This window comes from Oreochromis aureus, linkage group 23 (assembly GCF_013358895.1).
Source record: "Oreochromis aureus strain Israel breed Guangdong linkage group 23, ZZ_aureus, whole genome shotgun sequence".
Taxonomy (NCBI): domain Eukaryota; kingdom Metazoa; phylum Chordata; class Actinopteri; order Cichliformes; family Cichlidae; genus Oreochromis; species Oreochromis aureus.
Window position 1 is genome coordinate 19,849,744 of NC_052963.1, and position 11,872 is coordinate 19,861,615.

The window sequence follows — 11,872 nt, forward strand, 5'->3', positions numbered from 1 at the left end:
CGCGGACTGGGGCCTCTGCTAGACGTTCCCAGCACACCCTTACTACACGTTTAGGTGCACCGGGTCTGTCCAGCGTCCTCCCCCACCACCTGATCCAACTCACCACCAGGTGGTGATCAGTTGACAGCTCAGCCCCTCTCTTTACCCGAGTGTCCAGAACATATGGTCGCAGGTCTGGTGATACGGTTACAAAATAGATCATCGACCTGCGGCCTAGAGCATCCTGGTGCCACGTGCACTTATGGACACTCTTATGTTCGAACAAGGTGTTCGTTATGGCCAAACTGTGATTTGCACAGAAGTCTAATAACAAAACACCACTCGGATTCAGATCAGGGAGGCCGTTCCTCCCAATCACGCCCCTCCAGGTCTCGCTGTTGTTACCCACGTGAGCATTGAAGTCTCCCAGCAGGACAACAGAGTCTCCAGATGGGGCACCTTCCAGCACCCCCCAGGGACTCTAAGAAGGCTGGGTACTCTGAACTGCCACTCGGCGCATAAGCGCAGATGACAGTCAGGACCCGTTCCCCGACCCTAAGGCGCAGGGAACAAACCCTCTCATCCACCGGGAAAAACCCCAACGTACCGGCAGCAAGCCGAGGGGATATTAGAATACCCACCCCAGCCCACCGCCTCTCACCAGGGGCAACTCCAGACTGAGACAGAGTCCAGCCCCTCTCCAGGAGACTGGTTCCAGAGGCCAAGCCATGCGTAGAGGTGAGCCCGACTATATCTAGCTGGTACCTCTCAACCTCACGCACTAACTCAGGCTCCTTCCCCACCAGAGAGGTGACATTCCATGTCCCTATTGCCAGTCTTGGCAGCTGGGGATCAGTCCGCCAGGGCCTCCGCTCCTGGCCGCCGCCCAGCACACAATGCACCCGACCCCTATGGCGCCTCCTGCGGGTGGTGGGCCTGCAGGAGGATGGGCCCATGTCTCCTCTTCGGGCTGTGCCCGGCCGGGCCCCATGGACTAAGGCCCGGCCACCAGACGCCGCCCTCGGGCACCCTCCCGGGCCTGGCTCCAGGGCGGGGCCCCGTAACCCTATCCCGGCAGGGTAAACTGTTCCTCGATATTCTCTTCATAAGGGTCTTCTGAATCGCTCTTTGTCTGGACCCTCACCCAGGACCAATTTGCCATGGGAGACCCTACCAGGGGGCAAAAGCCCCCAGACAACATAGCCCCTGGGATCCCTTGTTCCGTCTTTTTCTAATTTTACTGTCACGAACTTTAACATTTAATAAGCTAACAGTATGGCTTGTAGAGTCCGAGGTGTAGATTTGGGATCTTGTGCAGTTTCTCTGAGCACTGCACAGTCTGACCTTGGAGTGAATTTGCTGGTACATGCGGTCCTGGGAAGATTGGCAGCTGTCTTTAATCTTTCTCACTTTCTAATGTAAAACAATAGATTTCAACACTTGGATGCTACAGATAAACTGCCGAAACTTCTGCTTTTATAGAGGTGCTCACACTGAGAAGTTAATCAGGTGTATTTGATTAGCAGCATCTGGCTGTTACTTACCCTCTGAGCTCCTATAGAAGTAGTAAGAGTGTACTTTGGTTTCAAAGGACTCTATAGAGTTCTGTAATAAACTTTCTTCATTACATGACTGTAGATCCAGTCATGACTTCATACAATTATACAAAAGAAAAACCAAAATATGGCATAAATTGGCACTGCCATCTTGTGTCATCAACATTATTTACAATTAGAGGATGCGTAGTTGTGACTGAATTGGCCTGCCTAGCCAAAATGTGACAATATAGTAAAGTAAAGAAGTAAATGTAGCCCACTGGCCACAGTCTTAACTTGCCTGTATAGTGCTGGTGAAAACTCCCAGCTTGCTGTTTAGCTAGCAAAACTACCAGATACATGCAAAGTATAACCCCAAACAAATCTAATGTTTTCTGTCTTGGTATGTAGTCCACAAAAAAGAGATAAACCAGTCTAATAGAAAAATATATGTAGGTTTAACAGCTTAATGTGCCTCCCCATCTGTGTTTCAAGCTGTTTGCAGGCATGCATGCGGTAGGAACATGGAGTGTGCTGCGCCCAACACATGCCGCTGCAAACCAGGCTACACTGGATCTAGCTGCCAAAAAGGTAAAGAGGAATAGCATTAGAATTTATTTTTTAATAATTTAAGTCTAAAATAATTGTTTTCCCATATTTTATTAGCCATCTGTAATCCGGAGTGCAAGAATGGTGGGGTTTGCATTGCACCAAATGTTTGCCAGTGTCTCAGAGGATACCATGGAGAGACTTGTCAGGAAGGTAACGTTTGCTTCTGTTTGCCAGTTAATCCAGTCGAGGATCTATTTAATGCGCATTTTTAGTATAACATACTGAGACAACTAATTAATTAAAGGCTTAAAGGAATTCTTCAGCTTCCTCTGGTAGCTGCTATGAAACTCAGTTAACCATTAAGTAATACTGTAAATAACACCACCTCATGTATATAAGTAACAACCTGAGGTGTTGAAAAATGAAGTGACAAACGCTGCACTTCCTCTAATGTCCACTTGAGGCTGCCTCCAAAAAGTATGTCAATCCTATTGAGCCCCATGTTTAAAAAATCTAAATTTACAGCAGAAATAAAAATATTTACAGCCTAAAACGAAAACCATTTCATTATAAGTAACCCAGTTAAACTGTATTAAGGCTTAAAATTACACAGGGTCTAGTAAATACAGGCGCTAGCCATCACTTTAGTTAATCAGAGTCTTTTAACTGGACCTCTGGACTTTGTTTACAGTGTTGGTGCCTTTTGGGGCATTTTTAGTAGGCAGATAATATGGTTTGCTGTGCAGTCCCACATGTTCTGTGAATTGTCATTATTTTATCCTTGTTACTTAATGCTAATTAGCGGGTATGTATTTTGATAGATGTAATTGCATACCATGCAAGCTAGCTAGGTAGATCAGATTAGTTCCAACTCCACCAATACAAAGTAAGTGTGGGTGTAAAGCTAATATTGAGGCTTCAAAATAGGTCTTCACAAACCAATGACTGATGTCACAGTGGTTATGTCCACTTTTATTTACAGTCTATAAGAGCATCCACTGAAAATATGTCAGTATTAATTCTCATTTCTAAACTCCATGTGTGCAGCCTTGTGCAGGTCACCATGCAAAAATGGAGGCACCTGCGTGGGACTGCAGACTTGCTCCTGTCCTTACGGGTTTGTTGGTCCTCGATGTGAAACAAGTGAGTTTACTTCTTTTATATCAATATCAGTGAAGATCTTTTAAAACAGCAGTACATTTGTATACATTGTTCTTGTGTTTTTGGTATTTCTTTCTAATTTTACTGTCTTAATTTACAATATTTTTTTAAAAACCTTTTCTTTAATAACTGTTATTGTGGTCTCTTCCTGTTAAAAGGGAGTTCTTCCTCCCCACTTTCACTGTGTGCTGTTCAAAGGGGGTTGTCTGATTATTGGAGTTTTGTCTCTAATGTTGTAGGGTCTTGACACGTCAAGGCCACAAAATCAACATAAAAATCCACTGAATTTAATTAAATAAATGGGTTTTTTTGTTGGTTGCAGTGGTGTGTAGCCGTCACTGTCAAAATGGAGGCCAGTGTGCATCTCCAGATGAGTGCATGTGTACACCAGGCTGGACTGGACCGTCCTGTGAGACCGGTGAGTTGTGTTACTCCTGCTGTAGGGGGCAAATATCTGATTTAAGTTTAGGGTAAAGTTTAACTGCAAATTTTGTTTTCCAGCTCTCTGCTCCCCTGTCTGTCTGAACGGAGGTTCATGTGCTCGACCGAATACCTGCGAGTGTCCTCACGGTTTCTACGGTGCACACTGTCAGAACGGTAAATCGACAGCAGGCTAGATTCAAAGCTAAAAGTATCTTTTAACAAAGCATCTAAATTTGGACCTATTCTGCTTTTACCTTTTTTAAAATCACAAAAATACTGTTTTAGTGGTTGATTCTCATATTAAACATGACCAGTTTTTCAAATAATCAGGTTAGTGTATGTCTTGTAATACTCTGAATAAATTAATAGAGACTGTTTATCCTAATACTGACATTACAGATGTCCGTTGGTGAGGACTAGCCAATCAGAAGAAAGCTAGCTTAAATGGGGAGGGGCTAAGAGGCCTTGTTTCAGACAGAAGATGAGCTGAGGGGCCCAGTAGAAGATAAATAGGGATTATTTTGAGCTGTGAATCATGCAAAGCTACTCTAGTGGAGTGCAATAATATAAGAAAAACAGGACTTTTTCTAATATGTTTTTTCTCCTCCAGCTGTCTGCAACCCTCCCTGTAAAAATGGCGGTCTGTGTATGAGGAACAACGTCTGCTCGTGTCTGCAGGGATACACGGGGAGACGGTGTGAGAGAAGTAAGCACTTCTTCTTCATCTCCTGGTCATCTTCCTTGTCTGCAGGTGCTCCAGTTACTTTAATTATCACTCAGTTGCTTTTGAAGATGACAAAGTAGACTAAATTTGGGAACTTGGGTCACTTTAATTTCCAGATTGTGTGCTTTTACTGTCATGTTTTGGACACATGTTTCGGGGCGACCGTGGCTCAGGTGGTTGGGAAGCGCATCTGTAACCGGAAGGTCGCCGGTTCGATCCCCGGCCTCTCTGTTCTGGTCGTTGTGTCCTTGGGCAAGACACTTTACTCTACCGCCTACTGGTGTTGGCCAGAGGGGCCGATGGCGCGATATGGCAACCTCGCTTCTGTCAGTCTGCCCCAGGGCAGCTGTGGCTACAACCGTAGCTTGCCTCCACCAGTGTGTGAATGTGAGAGTGAATGAATAGTGGCATTGTAAAGCGCTTTGGGTGCCTTGAAAAGCGCTATATGAAATCCAATCCATTACTAAAGAATTAATTGATTAAAATTGTCTCCCTCATTCCTCCTCTCCAGGTGTGTGTGAGCCCATGTGCATGAACGGCGGGCGGTGCGTTGGTCCAGATGTTTGCGATTGTCTGTCCGGTTGGCGAGGGAAGACATGTGACAAACGTACGTGTAATGATCTGTAATGCTCAAGCAGACGTGAACACCTGAACACTTCTTCTTCTCTCTTCTTATGTTGACCTACAGTCAGAGTACAGCCTCTTTCACTTCTAAGGTTTTACATGTTTGGGGATAAAAAACATCCTTAGCAGAACTGGAAATGAGGTAAATACAACCTCAGATGAAAAACATCATTAAATAAGAACATATTTTTGCTCAGTTTAAGGTTCTTGCTTCACTCATGCTCCACGTCTCCAATAAGTTTCATGAAATTCTGCTCTGTAGTTTTTGCGAGGTGACAAACAACACTGCAAACGTTCCTCGGTTCTCGCCTTGCTTTCGTTCCGACCTCCTGAGCACACAGCGAGTTTCTCAGACTGACCTGGAGTCAGGAGAGCTGCGCTGACTCCAGGCTCTGCTGACGGACACCTCCGCAGAGGTGCTTCACATGTGGAAACCATCGGGTGTAGTGCCTGCAGAGTTTCACTTGACTGACCTTTGACCCTCGCAGAGTGGTAACAGTTACCTTAGAGACAGAAGTTCAAAAGAAGAAGAGATTAATCACAGACAAGTGTTACCTGCTGACCTGCTCAAGCTTTCTTAGGAAGACAGTTGTTACCCTGAAGTCCTACTCGGGTCGAAGTGATTTAAATATGTCATCAGAGTGAAGGCGGGGCTCTGTGTGGACTTCTGTGACCACAAAGACCACATGACACATCCTTCAGTTGGACTCCAGCTGTGAGAGCTGTGGCTGTGTGCTGTGATTGACATGTTGGGTGTGAGCACAGCCCTGCACCTCAGCTATTTAAAAATGTATATGTCAATTTGTTAATTTACATTATGTATTAAGTGAATGAAAAACAGAAGAAATATTTGATGATGATGATGTTCAGAGCTTTCTGTCATCGTGTATCCTCTCAGCCAGCTGTCTGCAGAAGTGTCTGAATGGAGGCGAGTGTGTCGGTCCAAACACCTGCCACTGCGCCCCAGGGTGGCATGGCACGCTGTGTCAGATCCGTGAGTATCAAAACCAAACACACACTCATAGGTACACTAGAGGGACAGCAATAAGACAACCTCCAAAACAGGAAAGGCTTTACAGGTGGAGGACACTCACAGCTTCCTCATCTGTTTTTTTTTACTACTTTTACATTTAGCTAGCCTCAGTGTCATCTCTGGTAGCAGTAGTAACACTGAGGCTGGACCTGGACCCTGAAGAGGTTGCACAGGTAGTCCAACTCCTTCAGGACAATACATGCCATTGTCAGAAGGTTTGCTGTGTCCGGGATCATGTAGGAGATCCCAGGACACAAACAGTTAATTTAGTTTAGCATGAACGGCTTGGTGGTGGGTCAGTGATGGTCTGGGGAGGAATATCGCACAGACCACTGCAGGCTACACAACCGTACCCTGACTGCCATTGGGTATCGGGATAAAATCCTTCATTGGGTATCGGGATAAAATCCTTGATTTTCAGGGTGTCTTTGAATTCAGCCATTGTAGGTTGGTCATTTTCATTTCTATCAAATGATGTGGCAGTCCATGTCAGTACAGATATGTGTCTCTCACAGCCCCAATAAATATAAAGTAAGAGCTTTTTTTAATCTCATTTTGTTTCAGAAATGTTTTCTTTGTGCCTTGAATGATAAACTTCAGGTGGGAACTTACAGAGAAAGTTGTAGCAGGACTGATTTATTTGATCTTCTAACTGTGTATCTGTTGCTGTTGTGTCTCAGCTCTCTGTGAGCAGAAGTGTCTGTACGGCAGTCGCTGCATCCGGCCGAACGTCTGCGCCTGCCAGAATGGATTCTCGGGGTCGCTCTGCTCCAGGAGGGTAAGAACTGAACATGGAGCCTCAGTTTAAAGAGGAGAGGATCTACTTGTTAAGCGTTTTCTGTGTCTTGGCCTCTTATTTGTTCCTCCTTGTTTGGAGGAACGTCACTTTTTCCACACTGTCAGATTCACAGATGAGAGACAGAAGACTCACATGAGGAAAAACAGAAACACATGAGTCCGTCCTCATGAACTGGCCACTTACAGACGATGATGTATTGAAGCTCGGGGATCAAAGCCAAACGCCGCTCTATATGTTTGGATTTTACAAGCTGCAGTTCATTGCCACAGTCCAGCCTCACGTTACAATCACATGTCATGTATCATTGTTATTATTTTTTAAACTTGCCTGTAACTTAAGCTGTTTCATTTGTTTTGTACCAGCTGGAGGACAGACTAAGTGCAGGAATTTCAGCAAACAAAGCCATATAAAAGTTCCGCAAAGTTCAGCTGACTTATGATTTTTTTTTTTATTTTTAAATCATGATATTTAAGCTAAGAGCATCCCAGGACACACAATGTGTTCCACACATTAAAGGATTAATGGCAGGCCATTCTAGAGGCCAAAGGTCGAAGGGGTCAGAGGCGCCTGAACCAAAGTTCTGTTTGAAGGGAAAGTTGACATTTGTACAAACAAGTCAGTGACGTGACAACAAAGAGTCTAAAAAGCAAAGTGGAAGACAAAGTAAATTAGTAACTAAATCCTAAGTGTCAACTCAAAATATCAAGAAAGTTGTTAAAAATAACTGAAATGAACATAAAACACACATAAAATGACCAAAAACATGTTAAACATGCGTTAAGACAAACCTGCACATATGAAAGGAAAAACAATAACAAAGACACAAAAATGGCCAAAAAAAGATAAATAAAACAAACATACACATGCAAAACAATGACAAACCAAAAAACAAAACAAATGTGAAAACAAAAAAAGATGAAAAACAGGGAAACAACACAAAAAAATGAGCAAAAAAGATTTTAATGTGATGTAAAAACGCGCAAAAAAGACCAGAAAGAAATGTTAAAGAATCAAAGAAATGCAAAATGGTAAACAGGAAAACTAAAAGGAACTAAACAAATTCAAAAAGTGACGATAATGATACTAATAATAATAATAATAATAATAATAATAATAATGATGATAATAATAGTAAAAGTAAAAAAAACATAGACACACAAAAAAGAATGGTAAAACATATATAGAGATGTACAAAATTACCAAAAAACACAAAAAAACCACATAAAATTACTAATAAAACACAAAAGAACAACCCAAAACAGATGTTATACATACTTACATAAAATTAAGACAAAGATAATGTCCGAAAAAAAATAAAACACTTAAGACATATAAAATTACAAAAACAAGAAGACATGAAAAAAGATGGTAAACGTAACAGACAAAAAATACAAAAAAAGAAAAAGAGCAAAAAAAAGGAAACAGAAATAAAAGACATGAAAACACAAAAACCAAACAACAACAAACGGAATGACAGAAAAAACGGCTGAAATGCATAAAAGAAATAAAATCAAATACATATAAAGTTTAAAAAGAGATTATAAGGAAACAAAATGACAGAAACGAAATAAAGCACAAATAAACACACAAATATAAAATTACCAAAAATGGAAATCAGAATGATAATTATTCCCAGGGGGAATTGTTTTGGAACAGCTGAACTCTATATTTAAAAAACATGTAAAAAATAGTAAAAAAGTAAAACTAAGGTATTCAAAGTGCCACGATGAATTAAAATGAAAAGTTAAAAACAATATTATTTACAGTATAGAAAAGATATACAAGATATAAAAAAAACAGAGGAATGCTAAAAGTCTCAACAGAGACGATGCAGATAAAATGGCAGAAAAGTTATCCAGCCTCATGTTTTTTTTTATTTGTTTTGTTTTTTCCAGCTGCCTATCACACGAGGCTGACACCAAACAGCCGGCAGCGGTAAAACCCTCAGGTGATCTGGAAAGCACCGAGACATAATCAGACTCCAAAGGTCACCATCAGCTGAGCTTGGCATGGAAACTAGTGATGCCGACATACAAGACGGAGAAAAAGACAGCTTATCCCTTGTTTTTGTGCTAAGCTAATCTAACACCTGGACAACCTGTTTTATATTTGTTTGTTTTTGGGAACTGGTCACACCGATGAGAAATTGCTCTTAAGCTGCAGAGGAAAACTATTTTCCAGACTTGATTGACATCTAAAACCTACACAACCTACACTTCAGAAAGGAAAAATCCTCACCTGAGGTTCAACATTATTTGCAGTCCCAACACTATAAAAGATATTTTCTCACCCTAACACATTAACACGTCCTCAGAGTTTAACTGTGCTGAATCATCGGGTTCTTTCACTCATTTACAGCAGTTTACTGTAAATCTTCAGGGTTTGTCCTTTTCACCGTGAATCCAAACCTCAGTAAGAGTATTTATTTATTTACTTGGTTGTTTTATATTGTCACATATTTGCTGTTGTATATTTTTTAATCAGTGTATAATCTGTTATTTCTTATCGAAGCATTGGCTACTGGCTGTTTTGTAAGAAAATAAAGCTCCTTTAGAGATACCGCTTCTTGTTCTTCCTAAAAACCTGAATATATATGGAAGCAGGGGCGTTTCCAGGAATTTTTAGATGGGGTGGCACAGGAACTTGGGGGGGGGGGGGTATTGATTAAAACCAAACCAAATCACTTATACGTATGTGATTGAAAATTTAGCAACTTGTAATGATTTGAACTGTGGACAGACTTCGTGCTTCCATAAAAATTGATTAGGTGTGGCATGTAACAAAATGGATGGCTCCATCCATATTTACATAAGTTTAAGAGTAAATAAGTCTACAGTTGTATTTGCTATGGTGCTTGGAAGAGAAAAATGCTGTTTCCCAGAAAAAAATGACTTCCGAAAGGAATTTAGAGGGGGGCACCTGAGGCCCTCCCTTTAGCTACGTCCCTGATCTGGTGTATTTTTAACTTGATGATGCTTTTAATTTGTTAATTTCCTTACAGGTACCTTTTGAAATTAAGCTTTGTTAAATTCAAGATTTTGTTTTCTTTCTTTTATTTGTTTTAACCACGGGGGCAGCATTTTACCTGCTGCTTAACTTCTGGCAGACTTTCATTGCAAATAAGAAGGTCTGAAAAGGGTGTCTGGCAAAATAAGGGTTTGCTGACTCACTGCACCATCTTCTGGTACAAGATGGTATTACATGAATGTACAGCCCAGCCCTACTTCAGCTCTAGTCGTTATCTCTACAACACAACACATAGACACTTTGGAAATAAACTCTCCAGTTGTTCCTTCACATTTTGCTCATTGTTTAGTTAATTATGTAAACTTTTAAACTATTTTTAAAGATAAGGTTTTTTAAAATAAGTACTTTAGCTGAGAGCAGCAGCAGAGAGGCATTTGACTTTGCTGCAGGGGCCAGACAAGTTCACAGCCAGCAGGTCGGGGCAACAAAGGCTGCGAGGAAAGGAGGATTAAGAGATTAATGAGGTTGCATTAGCTCCACACCAATTAGGATTCCTCTCCCTCCCTCTCTCAGCTAAAGGCAAAAGAGCCAGCTGATGTTTTTGCTGCTTTGAGTCAATTGTTCCATATTAACTTTAAAAAAAAAAAGTTATGGGGGACTTTTAAGTCCACTATGTTCATTTAAATCCTGTTTGGCCTCCCGTGGCAACAGGGCTACCTTTGACCCCCACAGATTACTACATATCTGTGGGGGTTATTTGCGCTCTCCAAAGAATGGAAATGATGATTGGGAGTAAACTGCCCTCTGGTGGCAACAATACAAATATATCAAGATTATTTTTTACAAAATCTGAGAAATTTAAATGTTTATGTTAAGATTAAATTTCATCAATAAGCCCAAACTCACTTCCCCTTTCAGGTCTGATCTGAATGAAAGTGATAGTCTGAAAGTGGCTGGGAGGTTTTTCAGCAACACACGCATGAGTGTGTTCACAGATATTTATATCCACCGCCAAAGATGGCACTGGGCAAGGTGGAGGAGGAGGTGTGTGTGTGTCCATCGTGGTGGGCACAGACAGCGGGAAGGGACGGGACGGACAGGGAGGAAAACACCTGGACTGTTCACTCAGTGAAGCTCGGAGCCGACAGCCAAGCCAGGAGAGCTGCCAGCGAATACACACACACACACACACACACACACACACACACACACACACACACAGTAAAGTTCAAAGTCAGAGAGGTGCGGACTGAATCTCTGTGAAATGGTTTCCTTTCAGTAAATATTAACATTGATAATTCATCCATGAAAAAGAAAGAAGGAAGAGAAAACGCTCCATAGTGGATCAAATAAAATAAAAAAATCCATCTGTAAAAGAGGCAGAACCAAGTTGAATGGGTTTCTTTAGGCATCTTGTTACTAACAGCCTCACAAAAACACATCACTTGTTTTTATTTCTTTAGATAAATCTATGAAAAATGACAAAGATAACACAGTTTGACATAAAATAGTATTTTTGCACCAACAAAGTAATTCCCCAAGAGTTATCAGCTGAAAACCTGGCATATCTCATCATGGTGTGCAGTGTGTCCTTAAAAAAATTGAGGAAACTGGATAAAAGAAGAAGCAGCAAGCTTGAAAAACTATCACGCAAGAACTGGACTTAAAATCAGTGGCAACAGGTCTGATGGAGTGATGAATGCACATTTAAAGTTTTTGGTCCAAATCATCAGCAGCATGTACAGAAGAGGTCAGGAGAGCTACAACAGTGAGTGTCTACAGCCATCAGTAAAACACAGTCATGGTTTGAGCTGCATTTCAGTCAGTGGTGTTGGAGATCTTGTTAAAATTCATGAATTATGAACACAGGAAAGTCCCATCAGATTTTAAACCACCATGGAATACCATGTGATTGGCAACAGCTTCATTTTTCATCATGACAATGATCCCAAACACACTGCCAATGCAGTAAAATCATCCCTGGATAGAAAAACACACAGTGGAACTCTATCAGTCATGGATTGGCCTCCCCAGAGCCCGGACCTCAACATTATTGAAGCAGTGTGGGATCATGT

At 41.6% G+C, this 11,872-nt stretch overlaps 1 protein-coding gene across 1 annotated transcript in view; it reads left to right on the plus strand.

The window, feature by feature from the left end:
• si:ch211-246m6.5 (von Willebrand factor D and EGF domain-containing protein) overlaps window positions 1-9,374 on the plus strand; it is a 43,862-nt gene extending 34,488 nt beyond the window's left edge. Inside the window, exons 24-33 of the mRNA XM_039607026.1 lie at window positions 2,010-2,105; window positions 2,181-2,276; window positions 3,114-3,209; window positions 3,550-3,645; window positions 3,729-3,824; window positions 4,261-4,356; window positions 4,886-4,981; window positions 5,897-5,992; window positions 6,712-6,809; window positions 8,726-9,374. Coding sequence (XP_039462960.1) covers window positions 2,010-2,105; window positions 2,181-2,276; window positions 3,114-3,209; window positions 3,550-3,645; window positions 3,729-3,824; window positions 4,261-4,356; window positions 4,886-4,981; window positions 5,897-5,992; window positions 6,712-6,809; window positions 8,726-8,746 — 887 coding nt within the window. The 3' untranslated portion in view covers window positions 8,747-9,374. The remainder of the gene's footprint in view (window positions 1-2,009; window positions 2,106-2,180; window positions 2,277-3,113; window positions 3,210-3,549; window positions 3,646-3,728; window positions 3,825-4,260; window positions 4,357-4,885; window positions 4,982-5,896; window positions 5,993-6,711; window positions 6,810-8,725) is intronic.
• The last annotated feature ends 2,498 nt before the right edge of the window (window positions 9,375-11,872 follow it).